The 25,392-nt window shown below is 52.3% G+C and overlaps 2 protein-coding genes across 3 annotated transcripts in view; one reads left to right on the top strand and one right to left on the bottom strand.

Annotated features, from left to right (window-relative positions):
* Positions 1-4,973, top strand: part of PHF7 (PHD finger protein 7) — an 11,966-nt gene extending 6,993 nt beyond the window's left edge. Inside the window, exons 5-11 of one of the 2 annotated variants that reach the window (XM_077858652.1) lie at positions 1,203-1,304; positions 1,687-1,811; positions 2,273-2,432; positions 2,973-3,079; positions 3,544-3,660; positions 4,088-4,212; positions 4,411-4,973. In XM_077858652.1, coding sequence (XP_077714778.1) covers positions 1,203-1,304; positions 1,687-1,811; positions 2,273-2,432; positions 2,973-3,079; positions 3,544-3,660; positions 4,088-4,212; positions 4,411-4,637 — 963 coding nt within the window. In that variant the 3' untranslated portion in view covers positions 4,638-4,973. The remainder of the gene's footprint in view (positions 1-1,202; positions 1,305-1,686; positions 1,812-2,272; positions 2,433-2,972; positions 3,080-3,543; positions 3,661-4,087; positions 4,213-4,410) is intronic. The other variant, XM_077858653.1, reaches the window with a different exon arrangement.
* SEMA3G (semaphorin 3G) lies at positions 1,203-25,392 on the bottom strand. The gene is made up of 16 exons (XM_077858651.1): positions 25,202-25,392; positions 23,299-23,459; positions 23,138-23,200; positions 22,789-22,908; positions 22,419-22,509; positions 22,167-22,283; positions 21,776-21,921; positions 21,451-21,565; positions 21,289-21,358; positions 20,841-20,985; positions 20,355-20,586; positions 20,158-20,249; positions 19,412-19,453; positions 18,249-18,477; positions 17,847-17,986; positions 1,203-16,539 (listed from the first exon to the last, which is right to left on the bottom strand). The coding sequence occupies exons 1-16, from the start codon at positions 25,314-25,316 to the stop codon at positions 16,099-16,101; spliced, it is 2,319 nt and encodes a 772-aa protein (XP_077714777.1). The 5' UTR covers positions 25,317-25,392; the 3' UTR covers positions 1,203-16,098.

Raw genomic sequence — 25,392 nt, 5'->3', positions numbered from 1 at the left:
GGGAATCTGCTTCCCCCCTCCCTCTGCCCCTCTCCCAGCTCATTTTCTCTCTCTTTCTCAAAAAAAACAATCTTTTGGGCAGCCCGGGTGGCTCAGCAGTTTGGTACCGCCTTCGGTCCCGGGCATGATCCTGGAGACCAGGGATCGAGTCCCACATCTGGCTCCCTGCATGGAGCCTGCTTCTCCCTCTGCCTGTGTCTCTGCCTCTCAGTCTCTCTCTCTCGCTCTCTCTCTCTTTCTGTCTCTCATGAGTAAATAAAATCTTTTAAAAAAATATTTTAAAAAAATAAGAGAAATCTTTAAAATTGTGTTTTTAAAGAAAAGTTCAATTCCTCCCCTTTTCCAATAGGGCAGGATGACTATAGTTAAGTGGCTTGTTTTTATTTGGGAAGAGAGAGAGGGAGAGAGCAAGAAAGCACAGGCACACGGTGGGGGAGGGGCTGTGCTGAGCATGGGGCCCAATGTGGGTTGTTCTTGATCTCACAACCCTGAGATCAAGGCCTGAGCCAAAACTGAGAGTCAGACACCTAACCAACTGTGCCACCCAGACAGCCCTAGTCAGGAGATTTTAAAGCCCTGTTTCCCTTCCTGTAGAGAATATACTATGAGAAGAGTATTTGTTTTGTACTAAGGGGTAGTATAGTGAGTGGGGTAAGATTATGGGTTCTGTGGGCTTGAATGTGAATGCCAGCTCTGCTGCCTCCTTGCTGTGTGACCGCAGCCGTGTCACTTACCATCCTAGGCCTCAGTGGGCTCCTCTGTAAGATGAGGATCCAAATAGCATCTGTATCACAGGGTTGTAGTGGACATAAAATAAGTCAATATAAAGGGACTGTTTCCCCAAAGGGCTCAGCACACAAAATCAATCCTCAGTAAATGAGAGGCAGTGTAACACAGAGGTATGTAAGAGCCCAGGTTCTGGAGTCCTTTGACCTTGAGCAAGTCACATAATCCTCCTATAAAATGAAGATATTGATAGTATCTACCTCTCGAGGTTGTTATGAGGATTAAATGAGTCAATATTTGAAAAGCACTCGGAGCACAGTTGATGTTGTATAAGCCTTTGCTAAGTAAATTACCCTGTAAATGTATATATATCCCACCAAGCTCTACTTCCTAGCTCAACACTGTCATCCTCCTCACCCCACTGCACTGTTTCACTGATCATCAATGTTGACAGCCTGGTTCTACTGCTCCCCCAGATCCTATCTAGCAAGCTGCCTCAGAGGGGCCAGTCCAACAGAGGTTTCCATGGATTCCTGCCTGAAGACATCAAAAAGGAGGCAGCCCGGGCTTCTAGGAAGGTTAGAATCCTAGAATCCTATGGGTGCCTTCGGGTAGGCCTCTTCTCATACCTCCCTGAACACCACCTCTGTTTCTGTTCTTTTCCCTAGCCGCTGGTTCAGAAGTCAAAGGACCCTTGGGTTTCCCAACTGGTCCTTCTCTTAAGTTGCATACTTCTCTGGGATGTGGTATCCTAAGTTAGGAGAGGGAGCAACATCCTGGGGGAAAAAATAACTTAGTGTTGCTTGAAACTCAGCTTTAAGGTGCCCCCAGAGTTTTCAGGTCAACTGAGGAAAGGAAATGCCTATTGCTTCATAGAGTTTTCATTCCATAGAATGATGTGCCACAGAATGTCTGTGTCTTTCTTGGGACCCTGAGCGCTGCCTGGGATCTCATTTGCAGATCTGCTTTGTGTGCAAGAAAAAGGGAGCTGCCATCAACTGCCAGAAGGATCAATGCGTCAGAAACTTCCATCTTCCTTGTGGCCAAGAAAGGGGTTGCCTTTCACAATTTTTTGGAGAGTATAAGTGAGTGATGAGGGGGAAAAGTTGGGCTGCCCTTTTGCATGTTGCTCGTAATTAGCCAGTAATGAAATCAGAGTCCGGTTCTCACAGGCCTGTTTTGATTCACTGGCGAATCTGTCCTACCATTCAATAATGAGAAACAATGTCTTGACTTGGCGATTTCACAGGGGTTACTTCTTGCTTCCCATCCCCTTCTTAAATTACAAACAGCTGCTGTTCTTAGACAGCTGCTCAGAGCTAAGTGGGGCTTTCAGGAACAGGAGTCTATGGAGATAGTCCTGGGAGTTTTCCTCAGTGGAGGAACAGCTGTGAGAAGGCATGTGGCTGTTCCCCTGCTCCTCCTCCTCCTCATGAGTGTAGAAGTTCACTGGGCCTCGGCCTGGGTGGTTGCCCTTCCTAGGCTGGGCAGCTAGAAGACTGCATCAGTGACAAACCAGAAATCAAGTCTGTTTGCTCTTCTTCAGATCATTTTGTGGAAAACACCGCCCAACACAGGACATCCAACGGGGGAAGGCAGGGGAGGAAAGCTGTGTCTTGTGTTGTGAAGACTTATCCCAAGCAAGTGTTGAAAACATCCAGAGTCCATGTTGTAGTCAAACTATCTACCACCGCAAGTGCATACAGGTGGGGCTTTCTCTGCCCTGGGGACCTTCCACATTTTCCCTAGATCACTCTGGGAATGCTCAGGCCATCTTGGCTTCTGTGTTCCATCCTGGAAGCCTGTATGTAGGGCTGTTTCCAAGCAGTCAGAGGAAATTCAGCCCAGTCTCTGGTCACCCTTCTTGACCTGTAAGACCTCATCCATGATAATGTTCAGATTGAGCAAAATCCTCAGGATGGCTAGAGCAAGCAAATTTGAATGAGTCAAGCAACCTCAAAATCAGCCTTGCTTTCTGGGATAGAAGGAAAGGCAGCCTTTCAGCACTATAAGCCCCACAACCAGAGATGATATCTGAGGTACTCCTGGGTACTCTCTTGAATTCAGCTTTGTCTCAGGTCTAATGCCTGGATTGCACCCCTCCCATTAGCCCACCCATAGCCCTTTTATGGAAATCCCCAATCAAGCTCTCTTAGCAACATCGTTTTGTGAGATGAGGGTTGGGGTGGAGAGGTGATCAAAGATGGTATTTATAAACACAACGCTCTTCCGTGTTTCTCTTACAGAAATATGCTCACACATCAGCAAAACATTTCTTCAAATGTCCACAGTGTAACAATCGAGAAGAGTTTCCTCAAGAAATGCTAAGAATGGGAATTCATATTCCAGACAGGTAGTGGAAACTCTAAGGCAGGAATTGAGCCAGGGAGTGGGTTGCCTAGATTTCTAGAAAGGAGGTGAGTGTGAGGTTAGTTCAAAGAATGAAGAAGCACCCCAGGCATTGATATATGATAAAGAGGAAAGGAGTGGAGGGAGGGCCTGTCAGTTATTGAAAGGAAAGGAGGGGGAAAATGTAGGAATAGGGGTGGACATGTTCCTTAAAAGGGTACTTGGGGATCAGAATTCTCTGGGGGTTGGTTCTTGAGTTCCAATGTGAAACTAACGAATCCCCATGTTCTACTCATCCTATTTCAGCCCTCCCGGCTGCCGGGCCACTCAGCCCATCCTGTTTACAGTATTCGGGCAGCCTGTTGCACTCTTTTGCTATGCTAGCTTGAGTTCTTTCTAGTTCCTCCCAGGTAGACAACGGTTTCACCACCAATCATGTGCCTCTTACGGTTTCTTCTCCCGCTGCAGAGATGCTGCCTGGGAACTCGAGCCAGGGGCTTTCTCGGAGTTGTATCAGCGCTATCAACACTGTGATGCCCCCATCTGTCTGTATGAACAAGGCAGAGACAGCTTTGAGGAAGAAGGGTAGGGAAAGGCTCCTGGCTAGAATGATCACTCATTAGTGCCCATCTTAGACTTAGACCTTGGCACAGTGATCAAGAGCAAGCAACTCACTCTTGTCTGCAGACCTCAGGGTGACCTGAGGTTCCATTCTTGACTAGCCGGAGACTCACTTGTGCACAAGTGGACAGGTTCCTTCAGGGTTTGCTCCTCCCCTGTGCCCAGGGGAGCAACCCTCAGGTTCAATTCCTTTCCAAATCCACCTTTTGAGTATGTATGCCTGAGTGCTGGGTCCAGGGATTGGCACTTAGCCACAATGGGTCATGGGTAAAATGTATAGTGAAAATTGCCTGGGAAGCCCTCAGCAAGGGTCTGGTCTGTAGCAAACATTGTGAGAACAGTAGTCAGTGTAATATTTGTCCCCACAACCTTCCCTTGGCTCTTCCTGCAGGAGGTGGCGCCTCATTCTGTGTGCTACATGTGGATCCCATGGAACCCATAGGGACTGCTCCTCTCTTAGATCCAACAGTAAGAAATGGGAGTGTGAGGAGTGTGCACCTTCTGCTGAAGCCACAGGTGAGTCTGGAGGGGAGTCTGGTCTAAGAGCTTGGGTGGGGATTTGTGGTGCCTGGGAAAGGAGGGTCTGCCACCAGATGGGGACTTTGAGGTGGAGCCTTTAGTTCAGGAAGGAAAGTGGCTGGAGAGAGGCTCAAGGGTCTGCTCCTGGAGAGAGGGGAGGACTGAGTCTTCCTCTCCATCTTTCTTTCACCACAGACTATACACCAGAAAACTCAGGTGACATCCCTTGTTGCAGCAGCACCTTCCACTCTGGGAGGCATTTCTGCAGAGACACCAGCCTGGAAGAGAATCCAGGCCCTTCTTGGACTAATTGGCCAGGACCTTCCTTATTAGAAAAGCCAGAGTCCTCTGGTGGCAGGAGGAGCCACTCCTGGCGGTCCAAGGGTGTCAAAATCACTAAGAGCTGCAAAAAATCCAAGTAACAGCTTCCGAGTAGTCGCTGCCAAGTACATTTGGGTATGAAGCTGTGCTCCTCCACCGGGTTTAGGGGAGGGAGCCCTTTGGGACTGTGAGACAAGGAAAGAGGGCCAGCAGTGAGAGTATGAAGCAAGGAAAGAGAAGTCCCAGGGGAGTGTGAGGACAGAGCAGAGTCCAGATGCCAAGCTTGGAAGGTGTTAGTGGTTATGAGAGTGCCTCTGCTCTTTCTACCTGATCCCCGGAAGGGCCTTCTTCTCTTCTCCCACCCTAATCTGCTTCTCATATGCCTCTTCTTACTTCACCCACGTTTATTATTATGCAAATAAAGGTTTTTCTCTCCATTGGTGTCTCCTTATAAATTCACTCTGGGATTTATCTAGCATACTGAGGAACCTGGAGGATAGAATGAGGAAATAGAAAATGTACCCTTCTAATCCATAAAATTCAGTGAATAAGTGCAGAATTTTCTACTACAAACATAGACATGTTGCTTTGGAGGGAAGCAGTTTGCAGGGAAATTAACTTTATGGGCAGGGACTTATGTGTCATCTGCCCATAAAGAGATTTCATCATTACACAAATAAACACAGGCTCTCATCAGGGAGGGGAGCCAGCAAAGGAGGCCACACTGGGCTGAGAATGGGCCACTATTGCAAGACTTGGGGCCCTGGACTCAAACAGGGCAGGAACTGCCATGCTCCCATTGAGTGGAAGGACTCTGTTCACTGCAGGCGGTGCGGTCTGCAGCATACCTCCACTCAAAACCTCACTGCCTCGTGGCTCGGGCATTTCTGTCTTGGGTAAGGGAACCATGCCAGGACAGTTGCATTAGGCAAGGCAGCTGGGATGGGAATCTGGCAGAAGGTCTTGGGAGAAATTGAATGGAACCTATCTCACATTTGTTTGTTTTTAATGATTTTGTGGGATTTAGGTTAGTGGGGGAAACTCAGGACTATTGCCAGATACTCAGTTCTCAGGGTTTCACAGAGTCATTGTCACCAATGGTGGAGGACAGGGTTCTTGGTTCAAATGTTGCTGTCCCCTGGAGACTTCCATCCTTAGTGTTTACAGTGATCACTTTTAGATTTGACGAGATTCACTTGGAATCACATGGGCTGTGGAGTGGAGTGATTTGTTGTTTTTTTGTTATTGTCAAAGTTTGTAGGCAAAGTAATACAGAAGTTTAAAAAGTGTTAAGTCAAGAAGTACTTAAAGGATTATAATGAAAAACAGTCTCTTATATTTCCCTACTGTCAATCCCACTCCCTAAAGGCAACTACTTTCCATTATTTTAGCCAATTCTTGAGTCATTGGTCTTAGATGTTACTGATTTCCTATTATGTCACATAAAGATCTTGCTCCTTTAAAACCTTCCCATTTTCATTCTCTTCATCTTTTATAATCGTGTCCTTTCTTGTTGAATTAACCTTTAGTGTTTACATTAGTAACCTTCAGTTTACTTGCTGTGAGCATGTAAATGCCTTATACCTTTCGACCAAACAGGGAACTAGGATTATTTTTCCTCTCCTATACATCGTTTTTTTCCTGAAATGAATACCTATCTCTTTTGCATTTGCTCAATTTGCTAGGTATCTATGGGTAATTCTTCCCAAATGTTCCACATGACAGTTGCCTCAAAATACAATGCCTCATAGGCCAAATATCAGATCACTGTTAGTTGCACTTCTTTTCTGAAAGACCTGCCTCCTATAGCCTACTCCTGAGCTGGCTTCTTATTGGGCCTACTACACAGCTAATGCCCTAGGGTTGCCCACGACTATGCCTTTTTTCTTCTTTTCCTCTCCTATGATTTTGATGACTCAGTGCTGTGCTTCCTAACCTGCGTTTCCAGGGACACCTTATCAGAGCTCTGCAAGTGACAAAGTTTTCAAATTGTGGATTTTCATTTCAAAAACAAATATTTTACCTATCCTAAAAACTCAACTCTTTTTTTTTTTAAGACTCAACTCTTATAGTGATAATTCAGAGCTGCAAGACACTCCCCGATTAAGACTTCAATTTCTTAATCTAGAATTTCTATAATTTGGGTTACCAGGCATATTCTCAGAGATTTGGAGTAGCATCTTCCCCTTTAAGAGAATCCACTTGGAGGGGCACCAGTCGGTTAAGCATCTGCCTTTGAGGGGGGGTCATGATCTCGGGGGTCCTAGGATCACCCCACACTGGTCTCCCTGCTCAGCAGGGAGTCTGCTGCTCCCTTTCCTTTTCCCTCTGCACCCCGTCCCCTCAGCTTGTGTGCTCACTTGGGCACGTCTCTCTCTCTCTCTCTCTCTCTCTCAAATAAATCTTTCAAAACAAAAAGAATCCACTTGGGGACTACTCAAGTGTGACAGACACCATCTTAACTGAAAGTAGTGGTCTTCTAACAGGGCCTTCTGGACTCCAGCTGCAGTGAGTGGGAGGTACAGCTTGGGATGGGTTTTGGGGGTTAGGGGATGCCTTTGTCCTCCAGAGATTCAGCTGCCTGATCTTTGGGTATAGTTGGCCTTATGGATACCTAGCAGAGTGTGCATATGTGTGTACACACACACACACACACACACACACACTCCCCCTTTTAACCATTTCTTTATCTCTATACCTGTACTCTTCATTGATTTTAATAGCTGCCAGGGAAAGTCGCCAACTTTGAAATATTCTGTTCTTCACCTAATCGATCATTCTCCACTAAATAATGGGGCTCTTTTTCCATACATGTACTTTTAATTTAGGATAGTTTTAGATTTACATAAAATTGAGAAGATAGTACAGGGAGCTCCCATATATCCCAAACCCAGTTTCCCCTATTAATACCATCATACATTAATATGGTACATTTGTCACATTTAATGGACCAATACATTATTATCAACTAAAACCCAAAGTTCATTTAGATTTCCTTAGTTTTCACCTGATAGCTCTTTTCTTTTCTAGGATCACATCAGGAGACCACATTGCACTGCGTCATCCTGTGTCCTTAGGTTCCTCTTGGCTGTAACAGTTTGCCAGATTTTCCTTGTTTTTAATGACCTTGACAGTCTGAGGAGTACTGGTCAGGTATTTTGAGAGTCCTCAGTTGGGATCTGTCTGATGTTTTTCTCACAATTAGACTAGGATTATAGGCCTGAGGGAGGGAGACCACACAGGTAAAGTGCTATTATCATGTCATATCCAAGTTATAAACTATCAACACGTCTTTCACTGTTGATAGTGACTGTGATCATCTGGTGAGGAGTGTTTGTCAGGTTTCTCCAGCATAAAGTTAACTTCTTTTTCCCGCTTTCTAGACTGCCTTTTAGAAGGAAGTTACTCTGTGTAGCCCACAATTAATAAGTGGGGATTTATGCCCCCTCTCTCCTTGAGGTCAGAATATCTACATTATTTGGAATTCTTCTGCATGGAAAACTTACCTATTCTCTCCCACTTATTTATTCGGTCATTTGCTTATGTCAGTCTAGACTTAGGGATGTACATAGTGTAACCCAATACTGCTTGATTTATTTTGTTGCTCAAATTCTCAAATTATTCCAGCTCTGGCCATTGGGAACTCCTGTGTCCTTTTCACATACCCCTTTTATTGCATGTTTTGTTATTTTGTTTTGGGTTTTTTTAAAGATTTTATTTATTCATGAGAGAGAGACAGAGAGAGAGAGAGAGAGAGGCAGAGACACAAGCAGAGGGAGAAGCAGGCTCCATGCGAGAGCCCGACGTGGGACTCGATCCCAGGTCTCCAGGATCACAAACTGGGCTGAAGTCGGTGCTAAACCGCTGAGCCACCTGGGCTGCCCGGGTTTTTTTGTTTTGTTTTGTTTTGTTTTGTTTTGTTTTGAGGACTACTTTACCTTCTGGCACTTCAAGATCCTCCAGTTCCCTCTTATAGGATTTAAATCTATATTTTCATAAATGATCCATCTAATATAATTAATTACTGCTTTATTACTTAGGGCCTAGAACAAATAGTTCACTTGGGGAGAGTTGAAATAGATGTTAAATAAGAATTCTCCAAAACACCTTCTCTACTTCCTCTAATTCTTACCTTTGTAGGAACCATAAACTAGGGCCAGAAATTCCAGAATCTCCTTCACCCCCTTTATCCTCAACCACCCTCTTTCTCGTCAGTTTGACTATTTTATAAATGTTTACCTTCTTTGCCATCCCTTTGCCAGTGCTCAGCTTGGTCACCTGTGCCTCAGAGGACTGTAGTGAAAGCCTTCTCTGCATGGTTTCCTATGTCCACTTGCTTTGCTGATAAATCCACCTTTTCCCTTCTGCTAATTACCATAAACATCTGCTAGCTCTTTACTTAGGATGGCTCTGCTGAGATTAGCATCTAAGGTCTTCTACAAATATGGCCCTACTTAGCAGCATCTCCCTGGACACTCCACCCACAGGCACTCTGCCCTGGCTACCCTGGAACACTGGGCCCTGAGCATGAGGTTTGCAGTATGGAGAGCCATAACCTCTGTCTTCAGCCTGTTGAACCTAGCATAAGGGCCATTTCTTCACTTGCACTGGTCTCTGCTTCTACTCCTATTAGAGCTGGCATCATTCTCCACCTGGCCCTACAGTTGTGTAAATATATCTCTCATTAGATTGGAAGCCCCTTAAAGGCAGGGATCTGTTTGTCTTATTAACCTTTCCCCCCCTCCATGATGTGTGGCTCCAGACCCCACATTCAGAGGCAGTTTGATATCTACTGAATTGACAGAAGTGCTTATACCTTATATTCATGAACCTGTTGTTTTACTGTCAAACAACAGAGGGCACTGTTAGCATTTTGAGGAAGAAGATTCTAACCCTTTAGAGCTGGAAGGTTGAGAAAGGCTTATTTATGAAACCTTGCTTCTATTTTGGGATTGCATAGGACTTACTGCTCTTCACTTGTTCTAAACACATCCATTTGTGTTTATTCATGAGATATGCTGGTATTGGGTTTAGAGATTAGTATGAAAGTTATTATTATTTTTTTTTTATTTTTATTTTTTTAGTATGAAAGTTATTAATGACATTTCCATCACAGGTCAAATCCTCAGTCAGGTCTGCCTTCATGGTCCAGACCCAAAGTGATCCTCATAATTCCAGCTGCCCTCCTCCTACCCTCAAAAATGAGGACTGCCAGTTCCAAGAGAAATGGGTGATACAGTTCTGTTCTTCTGCCCCACTCTCCTCAAACACACACACACACACACACACACACACACACACACACACATTAAGGCCTCTAGTTAGTGACATCAAAGGCTCTAACCTGTGGACCAGACAGGAGGTTGCTATGAGAAATAGCGTTTCCATTGGCCCTGCCCTGAGGGACACTTTGTTAACTCCTATGTGCTCCCAGGCTAGCTGGAGGTACGTTGCAACTACCTGGGAGTCCCCAGGTATAAATAGTCTCCCTAGTGACTAAGCTAGGAAGCCCCATTCCAGAGGCGTCTACTATTTGGAAGGGTCTCATGCCTTCTACATTTTTTTCCCAAAAAGCAATGTGGCAACTGGAGGTCATAAACCAAAAACTTGCTTTTTTTTAAGAAAACAAAAAACTTTGTTCTAGCTTCTCTGTAGCAAACCACCTCTAGCATGTGCAACAGCTAAGCAGTGCAATAGCTAGAGGCCCGGAAGAAAGGAGAGGCCTGGGGCTCCTCCCCGTTGTCTTTGGTGTAAACTTGTTCCTTGACCCTGCCCTGCAAGCACCTCTGATAAACAGGAAGGCATCCACGCCATCAATGTCCATCCCCCTCAGAGCATCTGAGACCTGTCTAGGCCATCAAAGCCATCCCCAGACCCCAGGAGTATTCTAAAGGGGACTCCAGACTCACCAAAAACAATTCCCCATTGTGTTCCCCCCCTCTTGGAAATCAGGGATCTGTAAACAGGCCCTTACATTTAGACAGGTCCTGCCCTGTCTTTGTGCTGGTGTGTTTTTTCTTCCCTAAACAATGTCCTTTCCAGCAGGGCCAGCCTGTTCACACCATTGTCCAAGACCCTTGGGCTACAGGAAACAGCACCAGATTCTTATCAGCTGGGGGTGGGGGGCAGCGTGAACAGATGAGGTCATGTCCATAAAGCAAGCTGCTGGTTTGCCATATCATTCTTCTGTACCTTTATCTGTGAAAGCAGAGCCCGCCTTGTCCTCCTAACAGTCCCATATGGGCTTTGTGTGTCCTACTACTAGAGTCCTTTCCATTTGATGGCAGACCCCTAGACTCTGCTGCAGGCCTCTGTTAATTTATTTTGGAATCCTTGACAGCCCACAACAGTCCCCTTTTCCTGGTCTTCCCTCTCTGCGCAGTGGGATGCTTAGGAAAGTAAAACACACCCTATTGGGATGGATTAGGGTCCACTCCAGTCATCTTCCTTCCTGGGGGAAAGAGGTCAAGACTGGTCACCTGAGTCCGCCTCAGCAGAGTCCCTAAGTATAAGCTACTAGCTGACTGCCAAGGTCCGGGTGAGGATAGGAGCAGGTGGGCCTCATAGGAGGCCCTCCTAGAGTCTGTGGAGCATTTCCCATCCTCAGTGGAGAATGATCTTTTAAAAGGCTGCATTGAGGAACCAGGAGTTTCCTTAGTGAAAATCCAGCAGGGAAAGTGAAAGGCTTCATTAGGACAAGGCCTCTAGGGAACGGGGCCAGTAGCCGTACCCACAGCAAGGGTGGGCAGGGGCAGGGCAGTGGGAAGTGGGCACAGAGCCATAGCTGCTGTTGCCTCATCTCCTGTTCACCAGGGTGGGTGGGTGAGTCCGGAAGAGGAACCAGGGCAGGGGCCCCACAATCCTTAAGCTCCTAGTCAGATATGAAACCCAGCCCCACCCATTCACTCTCTCCCTACACCAAGTCCAAGTTTGTAGTCTTAGAAAACCTTGGGGATTTGACCTTGGTGTGGGCTGAACGTTCTTGGGGGAGATCCTGAGAATCAGCACTTGGGGAAGGCTGGGGTGGCTACCTAACTAGGAATGGAAATCAGGCTGTTTCTGAGCAATTGCCTCCTAGTTCTAAGAAGGAGATGTGGCTGGCTGGAGAAGCCTCAGTGCTGTGGACTGGCAGAGGCATGTGAGTGAGGTCCCTATCCAGCACCCCCACTCCCATCAGCACTATACCTGCACCTGGGGCCCCTGACAGCCCATGGAGAGGACAGCTCGGCTCCTGATGGCTGCTGCCTGCCCCCTCCTCCAATTGGGGGATTCAAAGTCTGCCTAGGAACTGACCTGGGCTTAGCTGAGTGCAAGGAGGCCATTTGAGAAAGTGAAAAGAGCTCTTTTCCTCCCCTGTTCTGCTCCCTCCCTACCCCTACCCTTCCTTAGAAGTGAATCTGCTGGACTGCTGGGCAGCCAAGGCTGCGGGTGAACCCCAGCCATCCGCAGAGCATCTTGCTCAAAGTGGGCTGTGGAGGCAGACAGTGTGGGAAGATGGGCAGAGGCCAGACCCCAGGGCCGACAAATTGGTGGCCTGGCAGCCCTGGCCCCAGGACAGCGGGTCCTGCTCCAGTGCCTGCCATGGGATCTGGAAGGCCAGGGCCTCCAGAGTGTACAGGCTTAGAAAGCATAGATTAAGGGATCCCTGGGTGGCGCAGCGGTTTAGCGCCTGCCTTTGGCCCAGGGCACGATCCTGGAGACCTGGGATCGAATCCCACGTCGGGCTCCCGGTGCATGGAGCCTGCTTCTCCCTCTGCCTATGTCTCTGCCTCTCTCTCTCTCTCTCTCTGTGTGACTATCATAAATAAATAAATTATAAATTAACAAAAAAAGAAAGCATAGATTAATAAACTGATCTCACATGGCAGGGGAAGGAATTAATCAAATCAGCATTTTCCCAAAGTATGTTTCGACACAGTAAAAACATGAGGTGGTGATTACTTGAGGGGGAAATAAGGACCCCAGGTTTGGGAGAATCATGTAGCTCTCAGCAGACATGCAAATTAATGAGAGATTATTGTGGACTTCTCAGGGATTTCACAGAGCAAACGGGCTGCACACACAGCAGCTCCGTGGGGGCTAAAGGCACAGAAATCCCGTATTTATCTGACCCTTATCACAGAGGATCTCACATTCCACAAGACACCATTTTGGATAATGCTCACCTTGTGTCTTTCTTGAAGCCTCTTTCCAGCACTAAACACATTTGGGAAATGATGACACAGGCCCAAAGATTAGGGGAAATACGAGACTGTGAAGAAAAAAGCCACCAGAGAAAGAGAGAGAGGGAGGCCCTTGAGCAGGAAATAAGGCTTAGGGTGGGAGGCATGAGGGGGAAAAGTCCAGGCCCAAGGGGTGGGAAGGTGGAAACAGAGCTGCTGTGTCCTGGGGAGAGAAGTCAAGTTCACACAGCCCTCTCAGCTCCACACTCTGCCAAGTGGGTGCTGATGATGCTTCTTAGGCAGTGGTGGTGGTGGCTGCATAGGGCAGGGCAGAGTGGTTCAGTTCTGTCAAGCCCAGGAGCAAAAGGAGGGGTCCCACTCTAGCACTACACCATGGGATGGACAACTGAACTGTTAAGCACCCCCACTCTGTGGTATACACTGAGGGGACCAGGCAAGCAAGAAGCTAGTCTCCCTGGCAAGATGTCCCTCCCATCTGCAAATCACCCCTGCCTTTTCCCATCTCCCTCCAGCACCACTGGGCTCTGTTATTTGGGCAGGGGCATGATGTCACCAGGGGAGTGGGAGCTGTGGTCAGTGGCGCCTTCAGCAGCATCCAGACTTCCCCTCCTCCTCAGAAGCTGCAACCCCCACAGCAGAGCCTGGCTCCCCAGGCAAGGGCACAGTGGCCTTAATATATGTTGGTATGTGACTTGCCACGAAGACAGGCACCAGGCCAAGTGTTGCTGTTACAAATATCAAGAGTTACTGTGGAAAAGGAACGGGGCTGCCTACGTGCCCAGCTGCCCTTTGCCAGCATTTTTTTTCTGACTCAAGATCTTCCTGAAGTCCAAGAAGAAGGTCAGTCTCAGAAGCCTGAGGGGCATGAGTTTCCTAATTTAATAAGCGATCTCAGTTTCCTAGACAAAGCCCTTTGACTCCTTCCTTCCTTCCCCTATGCTCATCTCCCTGCCTTCTAGAATATACCACTTAGCGTGGCCTTCTCCCTCCTGGAATAGATGGAAAGGCTCTTCATTTCTAGCCCACGCAGATGACATCAGTCAGTTTAGAACAGAAATACAGAGATACAATAATATTATTACATGATGTAAATATTCATTGCATGGCTTTCCTTGTAGATCTGTGTGCTAGACCACTGTGGAGCTTCATCAAAGCACACAGGTGGTCATGACAATAAAAATTACAATAGTAATTATGATAAGTGTACTCTGAAGACAGAAACCACAAGGCTGATCTCAACATATGAATACAAAAATAGAATTCACACATAGAGGCATTTCCAGGAGTTAATCACACACAGTACCACAAGGGTGGGAAGTGTGGGAAGCTGGCAGAAGCCGTCCGTAATTTTCTAAGTACAGGTGTTCGTTGTTCAGGATTTTGAGCTCCTCCATTTTCCAGAGTAACTTCCCCAGAGAACCCTGCCTGGAGCAGGCCTTGCCTGGGTCCAGCCTAGGGGCCACTGAGAGCCTGGTCATTTCTTCCTTGTTTCTCCGGGATAGAGGGGCTGCAGCCCTGTGCACCCATTCCTGGGCTCATGCTCTTTCCTCCCCCTCTTCCATGGCCTCTACCTTCCCCTCTAGTCCCTCCTCCAGGTCCCTTTCTTACAGTCCTCTCCTCTGCTTTTACCTGCTGACACCTCAGCCACAGCAACCTTAGGCCCACGGCTTCCCAAGGGGTTGTCGGGTCAATCTCAGTGCCTCTGGTTCACTTCCAGTGAAGTCAAAGAAGGGGGGCCTATTTTGGATCCCAGTTCTCTGGGCATCATGGGGTAATTCAGATAAAATCCAAGGCAGATGTACAGTCTGGGTTTGAGTTCAGTGGAGCAGGAAGCCTTCTCCTGCTTTTCTATGTTTTTTTTCTTCATTTCTTCATCTTGGTTGTTTTCATGGAGGGAATCCCAAACCTGATGCTCTTGCCCCCTACCCCCCACCTCCCATTGCTTTTGTGCATCACTAACTTGCTCATATGCAGGCTGGGAATGACTTTTCATTCAATCTTCCTCCTCTCCTCTCCTCTGCTCCCCAGCCCAAGAAACACATCACTGCTGATGGAAAAACACCTCCTTACATGCCCAGACAAAATGCATCCTGGCCACCTGAGCCTCACCCCCAAGAACCAGCAGGACTTAGCAACCTTTTGCCCCCCAGTTTTTTCCTTTAAAAGAGAAAAGTCATCATAAATGCAACCATTCACCACCAACCCTCACTTAGTAGAAACCAAAGATTCCAGGCTGGGAAACATCTGGCTTTCCTGTGGTTCCTGAGCTAATTGATCTATTTTGGGTTCTTGAGAATGCCTGCTCTAGCCCATCCTAGATCTCTCACCCTCTCCCCATCCCAGATGCCTCCCAATCCTCTGTGGCCCCAGGCCTGGTCCTCCCACCAGCTGCAGCTTGCTCAGGGAGCTGCCACATTCCCATCCTCCCTAGCTGTGGGCATGCTTGCATTGCCCTGTGAAAGAGCCTCCTCCCCCTGCCTCTTGCTTCCCTGGCTCCCCTCTCCCCATCTCTAATCCACAGAGAGAGAGAGAGGGGATGACTTTCTTCTAGACGTCACCCTCTCCCTGCTCATCAGCATGAAGGCCCTGCTGGTGGGAAGGGGAAATCTCATCAGGAGGTCTGGGAGTGCCAGGGAACCTGGCCTGGAGAAGGGAAGTCAAGCTGTGAGACACCATTTGGTTGATGTGGGGCCTGAGAGCCAGACACCCCACCCGCACCCCCACCCCCAGGATCCTAGGAAGTTCCAGCTGTCAAAGATTCTATGATTCTGTGTTGGAGAAGAGGTGGTAGGCAGGGAGCCACCAAGATATCAGGGCACAAAGTGGGGAAGGGTCTTAGTGTTCCATGTTCCCGGTACCTCTACTTCCCTGCCCTAAGTCACACGAGGTCCTCTTAATGGGTGGTAGCCTAGAGGCAACTTCCATCCTCCTCTGGCTGCCTAAGGGGCCCCTGCCCAGACACCTCCTCAGACGCACCCACACACCCACTCCAAGGGTCACTCAGAATGGCCATTGTTCTGCTGGCTGGGAAAGAACCACCCAGGCCTCTCACCTCCAGGCACAGCCGGAAATGTGTTCTGGGGGCCACCTCTGAGAACAAACAGCAGGCCCACTAGGGTTGGCAGCAGCCAGAGGGTGCTGGCTCCAGCCTGGGACCGAGAGCACAGAGGGGCAGGGCACAGGCTTGGACACAGGGCCCCTCTATCGGGCCCCAGCCTTTCCTGTGGGCAGCCTGGTAGAAGTATGGGGGGCAGAGACTTCCATTTCTAAGAGGCAGTCAGGCACATTGGCCCCCCTCTGTCCTAGCTGGGTGGGTGGGAGACTCTGGGGGCTGCCGGGCCACCCAGTCCATCCCAACCACCCTCTCCTCCACACCCTTCTACGTGGCCTCCACCTCCCGGGGTGTCCGATTGCGCTCGGCCTGCGCCCGGCTCTTCACCTTCTTGCCCAGCTCCAGCCCTGCCCAGTTCTTGCCCTTGGCCTGTTTGCCCCGGCTCCTGGAGGAGCACCACACGCGCTCACAGTACTCATCCACACGGGGCAGGTTGGCAAAGCCGATGAGCTGCAGGATGTCCTTATACCAGGCCTTGGAGGGAGTAGACACCAGGCCTCCCCTGGCTGGGGGCTCCTCTGGCCTTGGCTCCCGGGGAAACAGGCTGTTGAGCTGAGAGGCTGCAATCACTTCCAGAGCCAGGCGGACCACAGTCTGGGAGAAACCATGCTCCAGTGTCTTGCAGGTGTAGGTGCCTGCATCTAGGAGGCTGAGTCTGCGGAACAGCAGCCCCTGATCTGTTTGCAGGACTCGCTCATCTGTCTTTACCTGTGGGGGGCATGTGAGAGGGTGTGTAGGGGGCATGGAGTAGGGCACATGCACCATCAGTTTCTCTCCCTGCTTTTCCATATTCACATCTCAGGGCCTGGTGCCGAAGCACTCCTCTTCTCACTCTTTCCTGCCCAGGCTGGCTTCCTCCTCCCGACTGTGAGCTAATTGTAGGTAGGCTCTCACCCTCCCAGGACCCAGGATGAGGCCAGCAAAGGAGGCTTTGGTTTCTCCCCTAGTCAGAGCTCTAGGGCACCTACCTTGGCCTTAGGGGGCCCTTCCAACAGTCCCAGGGACCAGAGTGGGTAAAGGGGTACTTATGGGCTTTTATTCAGGGAGGACTATACCCATTACCCTAGGACTAGAAGTCCCTTCTATACACACACACACACACACACACACACACACACACATATGCACAGCCTTCTCCATCCCTGTCTACACTGTTCACTACACCAGCGAGGGGTGGGCTGAGTGCCCATCAAGCTGCAGAATGCAGGAAAGCTCTTATGATTCAGCCTGGACCCTGTCTGCTCATCTGCATGTGGAGGCTGGACTGCCTGGGCGGTAAGTATTGTGTAACCATCTTGTTGCTCCCTGCCTTTGGCCCCCTGGGGGTGTTTTCTTAGTGCCTAGCCCAACAGCTGGCCCAAAGCTGGCCTCCCCCAGTTCCCAAGCTGGAAGGAGAGCCCCTCCTGTAATCAACCCACTCCCTCCCCTTCTCTGCCCACAGGAAAGGCTGGGGAACGGATCCTCACCCTACCTCACCCACGCTTTCCTTGGGCCCCAGACTGAAGCCAGTTCTGGGGTTGACAGACCTTTCTGGTTGGGGGAGGAAAAGGCCTGGGCAGACAGCTGGACTCCGTGGAGAGAGTGTTGAGCTAGGCAGTGGGTGTGTGTATAGGGATGCATGCGTGTGCAAATTTTCTAGGCACCACCCTGGGGCAGAGGAGAACCAAGACCCCCTGGGAAGAGACTCCTTCAAAGATGAGCAATATGTGTAAGCATGGGGGGCTTCTTGACCAGCCCAGACCCCCTTCCCTCTCTTCCGTCTCTGCCACCCACCTCCCAGAGCTCAGTTCAGGGTCTGGGAGTTAATGCACTGAATGGGTTGCAGCCACATCTGACTTGGGCGTTCCCAGAGTCAGGAAGAAGGGCACCTTCTCCCTGGGACTTAATACACACTTTTCTTCAGTTGACCTTGGCAGGTTCCTCCTCAGAGCCCCTTCCTAGGGTTCAAGGCTTGGGGTTCAGGGAGAGACGTGGCATCAGGACACATGCAGGCAGGAGACAGGGTCCTTGCTTACCTGGTCGGGCCCCCGGCCTCCTGGCCTCTGCAAGAACCAGTGCACAACAGCCTGGGAAGACTTGGGCAGGCACTCCAGGAAAGTGCTGTTGTGCTCCGTGCCATAGACTGTGGTGGCTGCCATGGGGCCTGCAGCCTCCTCTGAGGGGAGGTGGAGAGGGGCTCAACTCAGGACTCTGGGACCCCAGGGCTCCCACAAGTGTGACAGGGACCTAAGTGTCCATCACTCTGTGCAAAGACCTTATACCCATAAACTGATGGGAACTGCACACGTAGGAAAACTGAGGGCTGGGTGCTAACACAGGTTCAGTCAGAGGTTACACTTCTCAGGGGTTGAGCAGGGACAGAGGGGTGAGGAGGGGCCTGTGGGAGCCCGCTGGTGCCCACGCCTGCCACCACTCACCTTCCTGGCTCTCGCCCAGGCACTGCAGGGCAGGGTTGCCGTGCCGGATGTCCTGCCTGCGGAACCGGCGCTTGCCGGTGCCAGGCTGATAGCGGGTGCAGGAGGCACCGTCCCAAGCACAGTATGGGTCTCGGGCCAAGCAGCACTCGGCACAGGCACTGCCGTAAGTTTCACACTGGTGCAGCTGCAGCCGGGCCACGCCTAGCCTCGAGCCCACGTACAGCATTTGCTGGGAGGGACACAAACAGAGCCAAGGTGAGCCTGGGTCCCACCTGGAAGCAGCTAGGCTCTTGGCCCCCTTGGGCTTCCTGAGACTGCCCCACCCCCATTTGCAAGCAGTCTTCCAGAACCTCTTGGATGCATCCCCAGAAACCAAACATGTTTATCACCCACCTGACATACACCAGATCCTCTGCTAAGATACAGAGGGCATGGGGCAGACCTTTCTCTAAGGGGCTTCTCCAAGCCCTTCCTGCTGCTGACCTTTGCTCTCTACCTCAATAGTCTTTATCCTGACCTGCCTCTGACCTTAGTAGTGCACTCTGCTTTAAGCAATCCTAATGCAAAAGCTGGGATTTACCCAAAGATAAACTGGGGCAGATAAACTTGAGATTTTGCCACTTGCAAAAGGACCCAGCAGGCCTCTAAAAAGTGGCTCTCCCCTATTTGATTTAAATTCTGGATTTTGTTTTCTTTTTTTTTTTTTTTTTTTAAGATTTTATTTATTTATTCCCGAGAGACACAGAGAGAAACAGAGACATAGACAGAGGGAGAAGCAGGCTCCATGCAGAGAGCCCAATGTGGGACTCGACACCCGGACTGGGATCATGCTCTGAGCCAAAGGCAGACTCTCAACCACTGAGCCACCCAACCATCCCTGGATTTTGTTTCCAAGCATGAATCGGCCTCCCCAGGGTCACTGGCCTTTGTGACTCTCCCCTTCTCCAAACACAGCCTCACTTACTAAGGGCTCCCACTGCCCACTGGTTTCATGCATGGGCCTCTCAGCTCCCTGCTGGACTCTCAGGCCTCTTTGTGAGGCCTAATCAGGCAGCCCCAGGGTCTGCTGCAGCACTGCTTTCCAGCAGACAGCAGCCCAGCTCAAAGAGCTTCAGTTGAGGGGTTTGAAGAAGAAGAAAGGGTGGGATATCAGCTGCTCTTACCCTTTTGACAGAGATCTCCATGTCAGTGATGGGTGTTGGCACCTGAGGAAGGAGCAGGGTCTCAGAGAGAGGTGGCCTGAGGCCAGACCTCCTCTGCATCCCTGCATCAGCCACGTCCAGCCCTCCCATAGGAGACACCTATCTCCCAGCCTGGGTCAGCGCCCTCCTTGGCAACTAAGGCCAGACATTCTTTCCCAGATGTCGAGTTATTAGAAAGGTCCACTCACCCTGGCTGGCCTCCAAGGAGAAGGCTTAGTAAAAAGCACAAAGCTCTGGTGTCCCCTCCCACAGCCCTGTTTTCCAGCAATGAGGCAGCTGTCCCACATCACCCATCCCATGTCAGGAGCACAGCAGTCTCCCAGATGCCGATGACATCCTGCCTGGCTCTCTAGAGGGGACCACAGAAGCCTCTAGGGACTTGGGATCTCAACCACCCCCTCACCACTGCTTGAGCCTGGCAGGGCTTTGTCAAGAGTCAATCACCTTGGACACCCCTCCTAGGACCCTCCCACTTTTCTCTCTGCTCCCCCCCGCCCGGGGGGGGGGGCGCAGACAGAAGCATCAGCAAGGCCCCTACAGCAGTGATGATCTCACTTTCACCTCCCACTGGCTGCAAGGTCAATAAAGACAGGCCCATCTCTCTCCTGTACTTTGCTCCATGTGTCCCCAGAGCCAGGCCTAGACATAGCAATGGGGCTGGAGGGGACCCTTCCCACCAGTCCCCCCTGCCCCCAGCTCCCCCTCACCTTAAACACCTGGAGCTCCTCCAAGACCACCTCCTCAGACGTAGTGGAGTCTCCACCCTGGAGGGCGATGACCTTGAGCACAGAGCCTGAGTCTGAGGCAGGAGAAGAGGGGTCAGTGGGAGAAGAAGGAACTGCCCTCCCCCCTGCCCACCACCAGCACACCTCCCCAGCCCGGGCCACCCGTTCAGCCCACCCACCAGTCCCCAGGAAGATGACGTCGTAGGTCCCGTCCTCTGCCTGCACTCGGTCCACTACGATCTGGCGCAACTGCTGGGCCAGGTGTGTTTTGACAAGGACAGGGCGGCCCAACCGTGGCTGCACAGGCCGGAACATAAGTGGGTGGGCTCGGGCGAACTGCAGCACCTCATCCGGGTAGTTCTTGGTGCTGCCAAAGGGTCGTCCAGGCTGTGCCGTCATCTTGCTGGGACACTGTGAATGGCAGCAAAGGGAGCACCTGAAGCATCCCGGGACCACACGTTCCCCAGCCCAGTTCGTTTCCAGGCCCCACTGCCCAGGCCTGCCCGCCTCGGAGGGATCCTCTTGCTGTAGCAAAGCCTCCTTAATGTGGTCGGGGCTCTGCTCCCCTCTGGAGCCCGGGCTCAGCCACAAGGTTGTCCCAAGGTGGAGTCCCTCTGGTAACTGCTCGGCCCTCTTCCCTGGCCTGGCTCCAGGTCAATACTCACCACTCCAGGCCGAGGGAAGGGCACCTTGCCCCCATAGGGTCCCCACTGGTGCTGGGGACCATCCTGGTGGGCAAAGGGCCCCTTGAAGACCTCCCATATATCCTCCATGTGGTACACGCAGACAGCGAAGCCCTGGAACACGGCACTGTTGAGGGGAGGACAGGGACAGTCAGGCCAGGGTGGCTGTCCTAGGTGGGAAGGGGGCAGCCTGACTCCACTGACAGGACAGAGGGTGATGGTGCCTGCAGATAGCAGAGACCCCAAAACAAGGACACCCAGGCAAATTTGAAGAGAGGGAGATAGAGAATAGAGCCTGAGAGTCACTGAGTCAGGAACAGAAAGGACCCACAGTAAAGTCAGGACATGAAAGCAGAGGCTCAGCAGAGGACGCTGGGGGTGCAGAGACTAGACCAGGGACAGGAATGTGGGGGGAGGCCTGAGTGCCCACCTGACTGTGCTAAACAGAGCATACACCTCAAGGGTCTTTCCTGTGCTGGGCCACAGCAGGAACACATCCTCTGGGAGACAGAAGGCCACCGTCAATGCCCCCCACTCACTGGCTCTGAGCCCCCCACACCCACATCCATGCCCACCCCAACCATGCCCTTACCCAGCTGGTCAAAGTGGGTCTCAGCACCTCCAGGGCCAGGCACCGAGCACACCAGCCTGGCCTTGAGAAAGGTGCTCCATTTGTTCACCAGCACTCGCTGGCCACCCACATCATTCTGGGGGGTGGAAGATCAGAATCAGCCTTGAGCTCCACGGGGATGGGCGCCCCCTCACTCCTGCTCCTCCACCCTCACATCCTTGTGAGGAGAGGCATGGATGTTGGCTTCACATGCTTGCCTCAGTTTCCCTCCTGCTGCTTGTGGGAACAGGTGTAGGGAGGGGGTATGGTGAGGATCTGAACCTCACTGCCTCCTCACAGCTCTTACCACACAGACACGGCCCACACGGCTGACGGTGACATGGCCTGGGCCACCATCGGGTGAGGGCACAGTTTCCGAGAAGAAGAAGTACACCTTGTCATCATCCCGGTCGGAGTTGTCAGCAATTCGGGCAGCCATCACAAACCGAGGGTCTGGGAGGTGACAAGGTACAGCTGGTTGGGAGGGACTCACAGGGGAGAATGGAGTGATGGGGAGGTGCTGAGGCCAGCTGGGAGGGGAAAAGGCACAGGGATCCCACTGGAGGCTGGAGTCCCAGGGAGTAGAGTGGGGCTGGGCGGTCCCTCCCATGTCCGCTCCAGGGCCAGCTCTCGTGCCTCCCTATCAGTGCCAGGGGCAGACCCCAGCCAGCCTTGCCCTGGGCAGACCCTAGGCTCACCGTGTAGGAGGTTCTGGTCAGAGTCAGAACGCAGAGCTGGCCGGGAACCCCCACTCCGGAAGATCATGGCCTCGCGCCCCAGGAAGTCAGCAGTGAGACCCGTGTATAGCTCTCCACCTAGGTGAGAATGGGGCAGAATCAGGGAAGGAGGGCCAGGCTCCATAGTTGGCCCCAACACTTCCAAATGACATTGGCCAGCACCCACCCTCATCATGCCCATCCTGGGCACACCCTGGCCTGGGCATCACCCACCTACAAAGGTGCTGGCGAAGGGACTGCTGGGCTCATGTGGGCACCGCCCCCGCCCACTTTCCACACTGCTGGGCTCAAGATGGAGCACATGCTGGGGGAGAGAGAGGAAGGGGGGAAGGATGTCACCTGGGAAAGCAGCACCAGCCCACCCCCCTCCCCGACCCCGCCAGGCAGTGGCCATCGCGTGCAGCTGGAGAGTGGGCGGAAGGCGCCCTCATTCAGGACCTCGCCAACAGGGTCAGCCTGGCACAAAGATGCCTTTCAGGCTCCTGACCCCTCTGCCCTGAGCAGGCTCAATAGGGAGCGTTCAGACAGCAGGAAGGAAATGCCACTGCTTCCCAGTCCCTTGTGGGGCCTGCCCCAGGCTCACCTCCCCCCGGTGCCCGACCGTGATGAGGGTGCAGGTGGGTTGAAAGGCCCCAGTGCCACATGCCAGCAGGTGGGTCCGGTTGTGGGGCTGCAGCACCCGTATGAAGTTGGCACACTCCACCTAGCAGAGAGAAGGGGTGGGGTGGAGGGAATGAGGGGGTCCTTACCTTGGGCCCCAGGATTCAGCCCTGCCTGGCTGATCAACTCTGGGGATCAAAGGTGGAGGTGATGTTCTTTGCAGAAGGCCCCTAGCACAAGTACCTGGGGGAGTGCCCACAGGCTATCCTGGGGGTCAAGCCCTGGGCATTGGTCAAGGCTTGGGGGGGGCAGTCACTCCTGACAGCACTCACCAAAGGATCTCTTCCCTTGCGAACACACTCCTCCTTCTGTCCTGGCTGCGGCGGCCACAGGACCTACAACACAGCCTGGCTGACTCCTGACCTCACAGCCTATTTCCCAGACTGGCCTCCCAGCTCTCAGACAGAGGCTCCCCTCTGTCAGTCCCACTCACCTCCCGGGGATCCAGCCATGATTGGTCCAGCCGCAAAGAATAGATGGCATCACGGCCCCCCAGAAAAAGGCGGTCCCGGTACTCATCCAGGTACATGGCCCGAAGGTCCAGCGAGCCCCGGGGACCCAGAAAGACAGCAGAGCGGTTGGCAGACAGGAGATCTAGCCGAGAGCAGGAAGAGGATCAGTGCCTACTTCGCGGCCCACTTCCCCAGCTAAGGTGTGGAGGTGGAGGGTCCCAGCTGTGCATCACCCCCCCACCACACCCACATGCACATCTGGAAAATGTTTCCATCCACAGGCCTGCTGGAGAGCTTCTGGGAGAGGACTCCTGGGGGTGGGTGGGGCAGGGGGCTCAGTCCTGCTGCCTATTCCTCCATTCCTTAGTCCCTTGATCTTCCAGTTAACATCTCCTTCCCACAGGCCCATCTGTGCCCTACCCAGTCCCCAGGGAAGGTGGCCTCACTGGCAGAACGGATGGTAGCAAGCTGGGCAAAGTGCTGGAAGAGCCCGGAGGAAGGGTGGGTGAGTGTGAGCAGTGTGCTGACTCGATGGGACAGACAAGGGGGAGCATTCCCAGCCAAGGGAACACCTGGCAAAGGCCTGGGGATGGGAAAGGCCTGGGGATGGGAAAGGCCAGGTACGGCCTGGCGGAGCCCCAGGCTCTAGTCCAGGGATGTGACTAAGGAAGGCTTTCTCCTCCATAGACACTGCCCTCCCAGGCCTCAGCGGTGGTGGGGGGAGGGTGGCTGGCTGGGGATGCTGGTCCCAGGAGCTGAGGATCCTGAAATAAGTTCTTGGGGTTTGGCTAGGGAGATGGAGGTAACAGTGCCAAAGGGGCAGGCAGCAGGATACGGTGGGGAGGGGCATTTGCCAGCCTTGGGAAAGCCAGCTATCCTACACCTATCCAAAGAACGACCCATCCAAAGTGGTCAGCCCAGCACCCACTCCATCCCCAAACTCATCAACAGCCTCTTACAGGAAGCCCTCCATGGCTGACAGTACTTTCCACAGGCTTTTTCTTACAGCCTGACGTTCCACCCCAAACCGCAGCTCCCAGGACAGGCCCACATTCTCCCCGAAACCCAACTATGAGCTCTCCAGAGTAGAGCCATGTCTCCCCTCTCAGACTTCCCAGAGCAGTATGGTGTCCTCACTTGGATTGGGGTTCCCAAAGGAAGGTGATCAATCCGCTGGTTTCCCCACAGAGAAGTATCAGGGAGCGCCCATGTCTCAGGGACCTTCCCCAGGGACCATCTCCCCAGATTCAGAGGAGTCTGTGCCGGCTGCAGCACAGCATACCAGGTCAGGTCGGCAGAGGAACCTCCTGGGCCAGGATGTCAATGAGGGGAGCCTGGGACCCCCCTGGGCTGTGAAGAGCCTCTGGGACGAGAGGGAAGAACAAAAGCCAGCAATGGGAAGTGGGCTACAAGAGGCAGCCGGGGGCAAGGCTGTGGGGATAGCGCGAGGACTCCACTGCAGGCTGCTGCCCCCCGTGGGCGCGGACCAGGAGCCCGGGCTGAGCACACACCTCAGGATCTGGCGCTCCTGTCCGCTCCGTCCCTCCCCACCTCTCTCTGCCCATCTCTACTGAGGCCTCTCTCTTTTCAGAAGCCCCCTCAGGTCATCCCCCGTGTCTCCGTGTCTCCGTCTCTCCCACCCCCACCCTCCTGGGACCTGGCCCTGCCCTCCTCCCAGTCCCCGCCTCTGGCAGCAGCTGGAGCACCATGCGGCGTGGGGGAATGACCGTGACATCCCTCCCACGGGCTGTGCGAGAGCCACTGCTTCCCTCCAGCTGGCGGAAGAGACTGCTGGGTGCTGGCTGGGAACCCCACAGCTGCGGACATCCCAGAGTCCCGGGCTCCCACAGACGCGCACTAGAACAGGGCGCGCGCCGCCCCTACCTCGGTAGGAGAGCCGCAGGCGGGGCACGCTGGGGCCGGGGCTGGGGCTGGGGCTGCCCCGGCGGAGGAGGAGGCCCCCCAGGAGGCAGCAGATGGCCCAGGCCGAGGGGGCCATGCCGGGGAATCAAGGGCACCACGCCGCCGGCCGGCCGAGCTGCCCAGGGTCGCCCCGGGTCCGCCGCTGCTTGCAG

This window comes from Canis aureus, chromosome 19, assembly GCF_053574225.1.
Source record: "Canis aureus isolate CA01 chromosome 19, VMU_Caureus_v.1.0, whole genome shotgun sequence".
In the NCBI taxonomy this organism is placed as follows: Eukaryota; Metazoa; Chordata; class Mammalia; order Carnivora; family Canidae; genus Canis; species Canis aureus.
Note: the sequence above shows the minus strand (reverse complement) of the source record. Positions and strands in the feature narration are given on the sequence as shown.

Excerpts from the sequence above, each read along its gene's own strand:
- SEMA3G (XM_077858651.1), bottom strand. The coding sequence starts at position 25,316 with ATGGCCCCCTCGGCCTGGGCCATCTGCTGCCTCCTGGGGGGCCTCCTC. Across the intron at positions 22,284-22,418 it reads CTTCGCCAGCACCTTTGTAG|GTGGAGAGCTATACACGGGT; the intron begins GTGGGTGATGCC and ends ATTCTCACCTAG. Across the intron at positions 17,987-18,248 it reads CCTGGGCGAGAGCCAGGAAG|AGGAGGCTGCAGGCCCCATG; the intron begins GTGAGTGGTGGC and ends ACCTCCCCTCAG.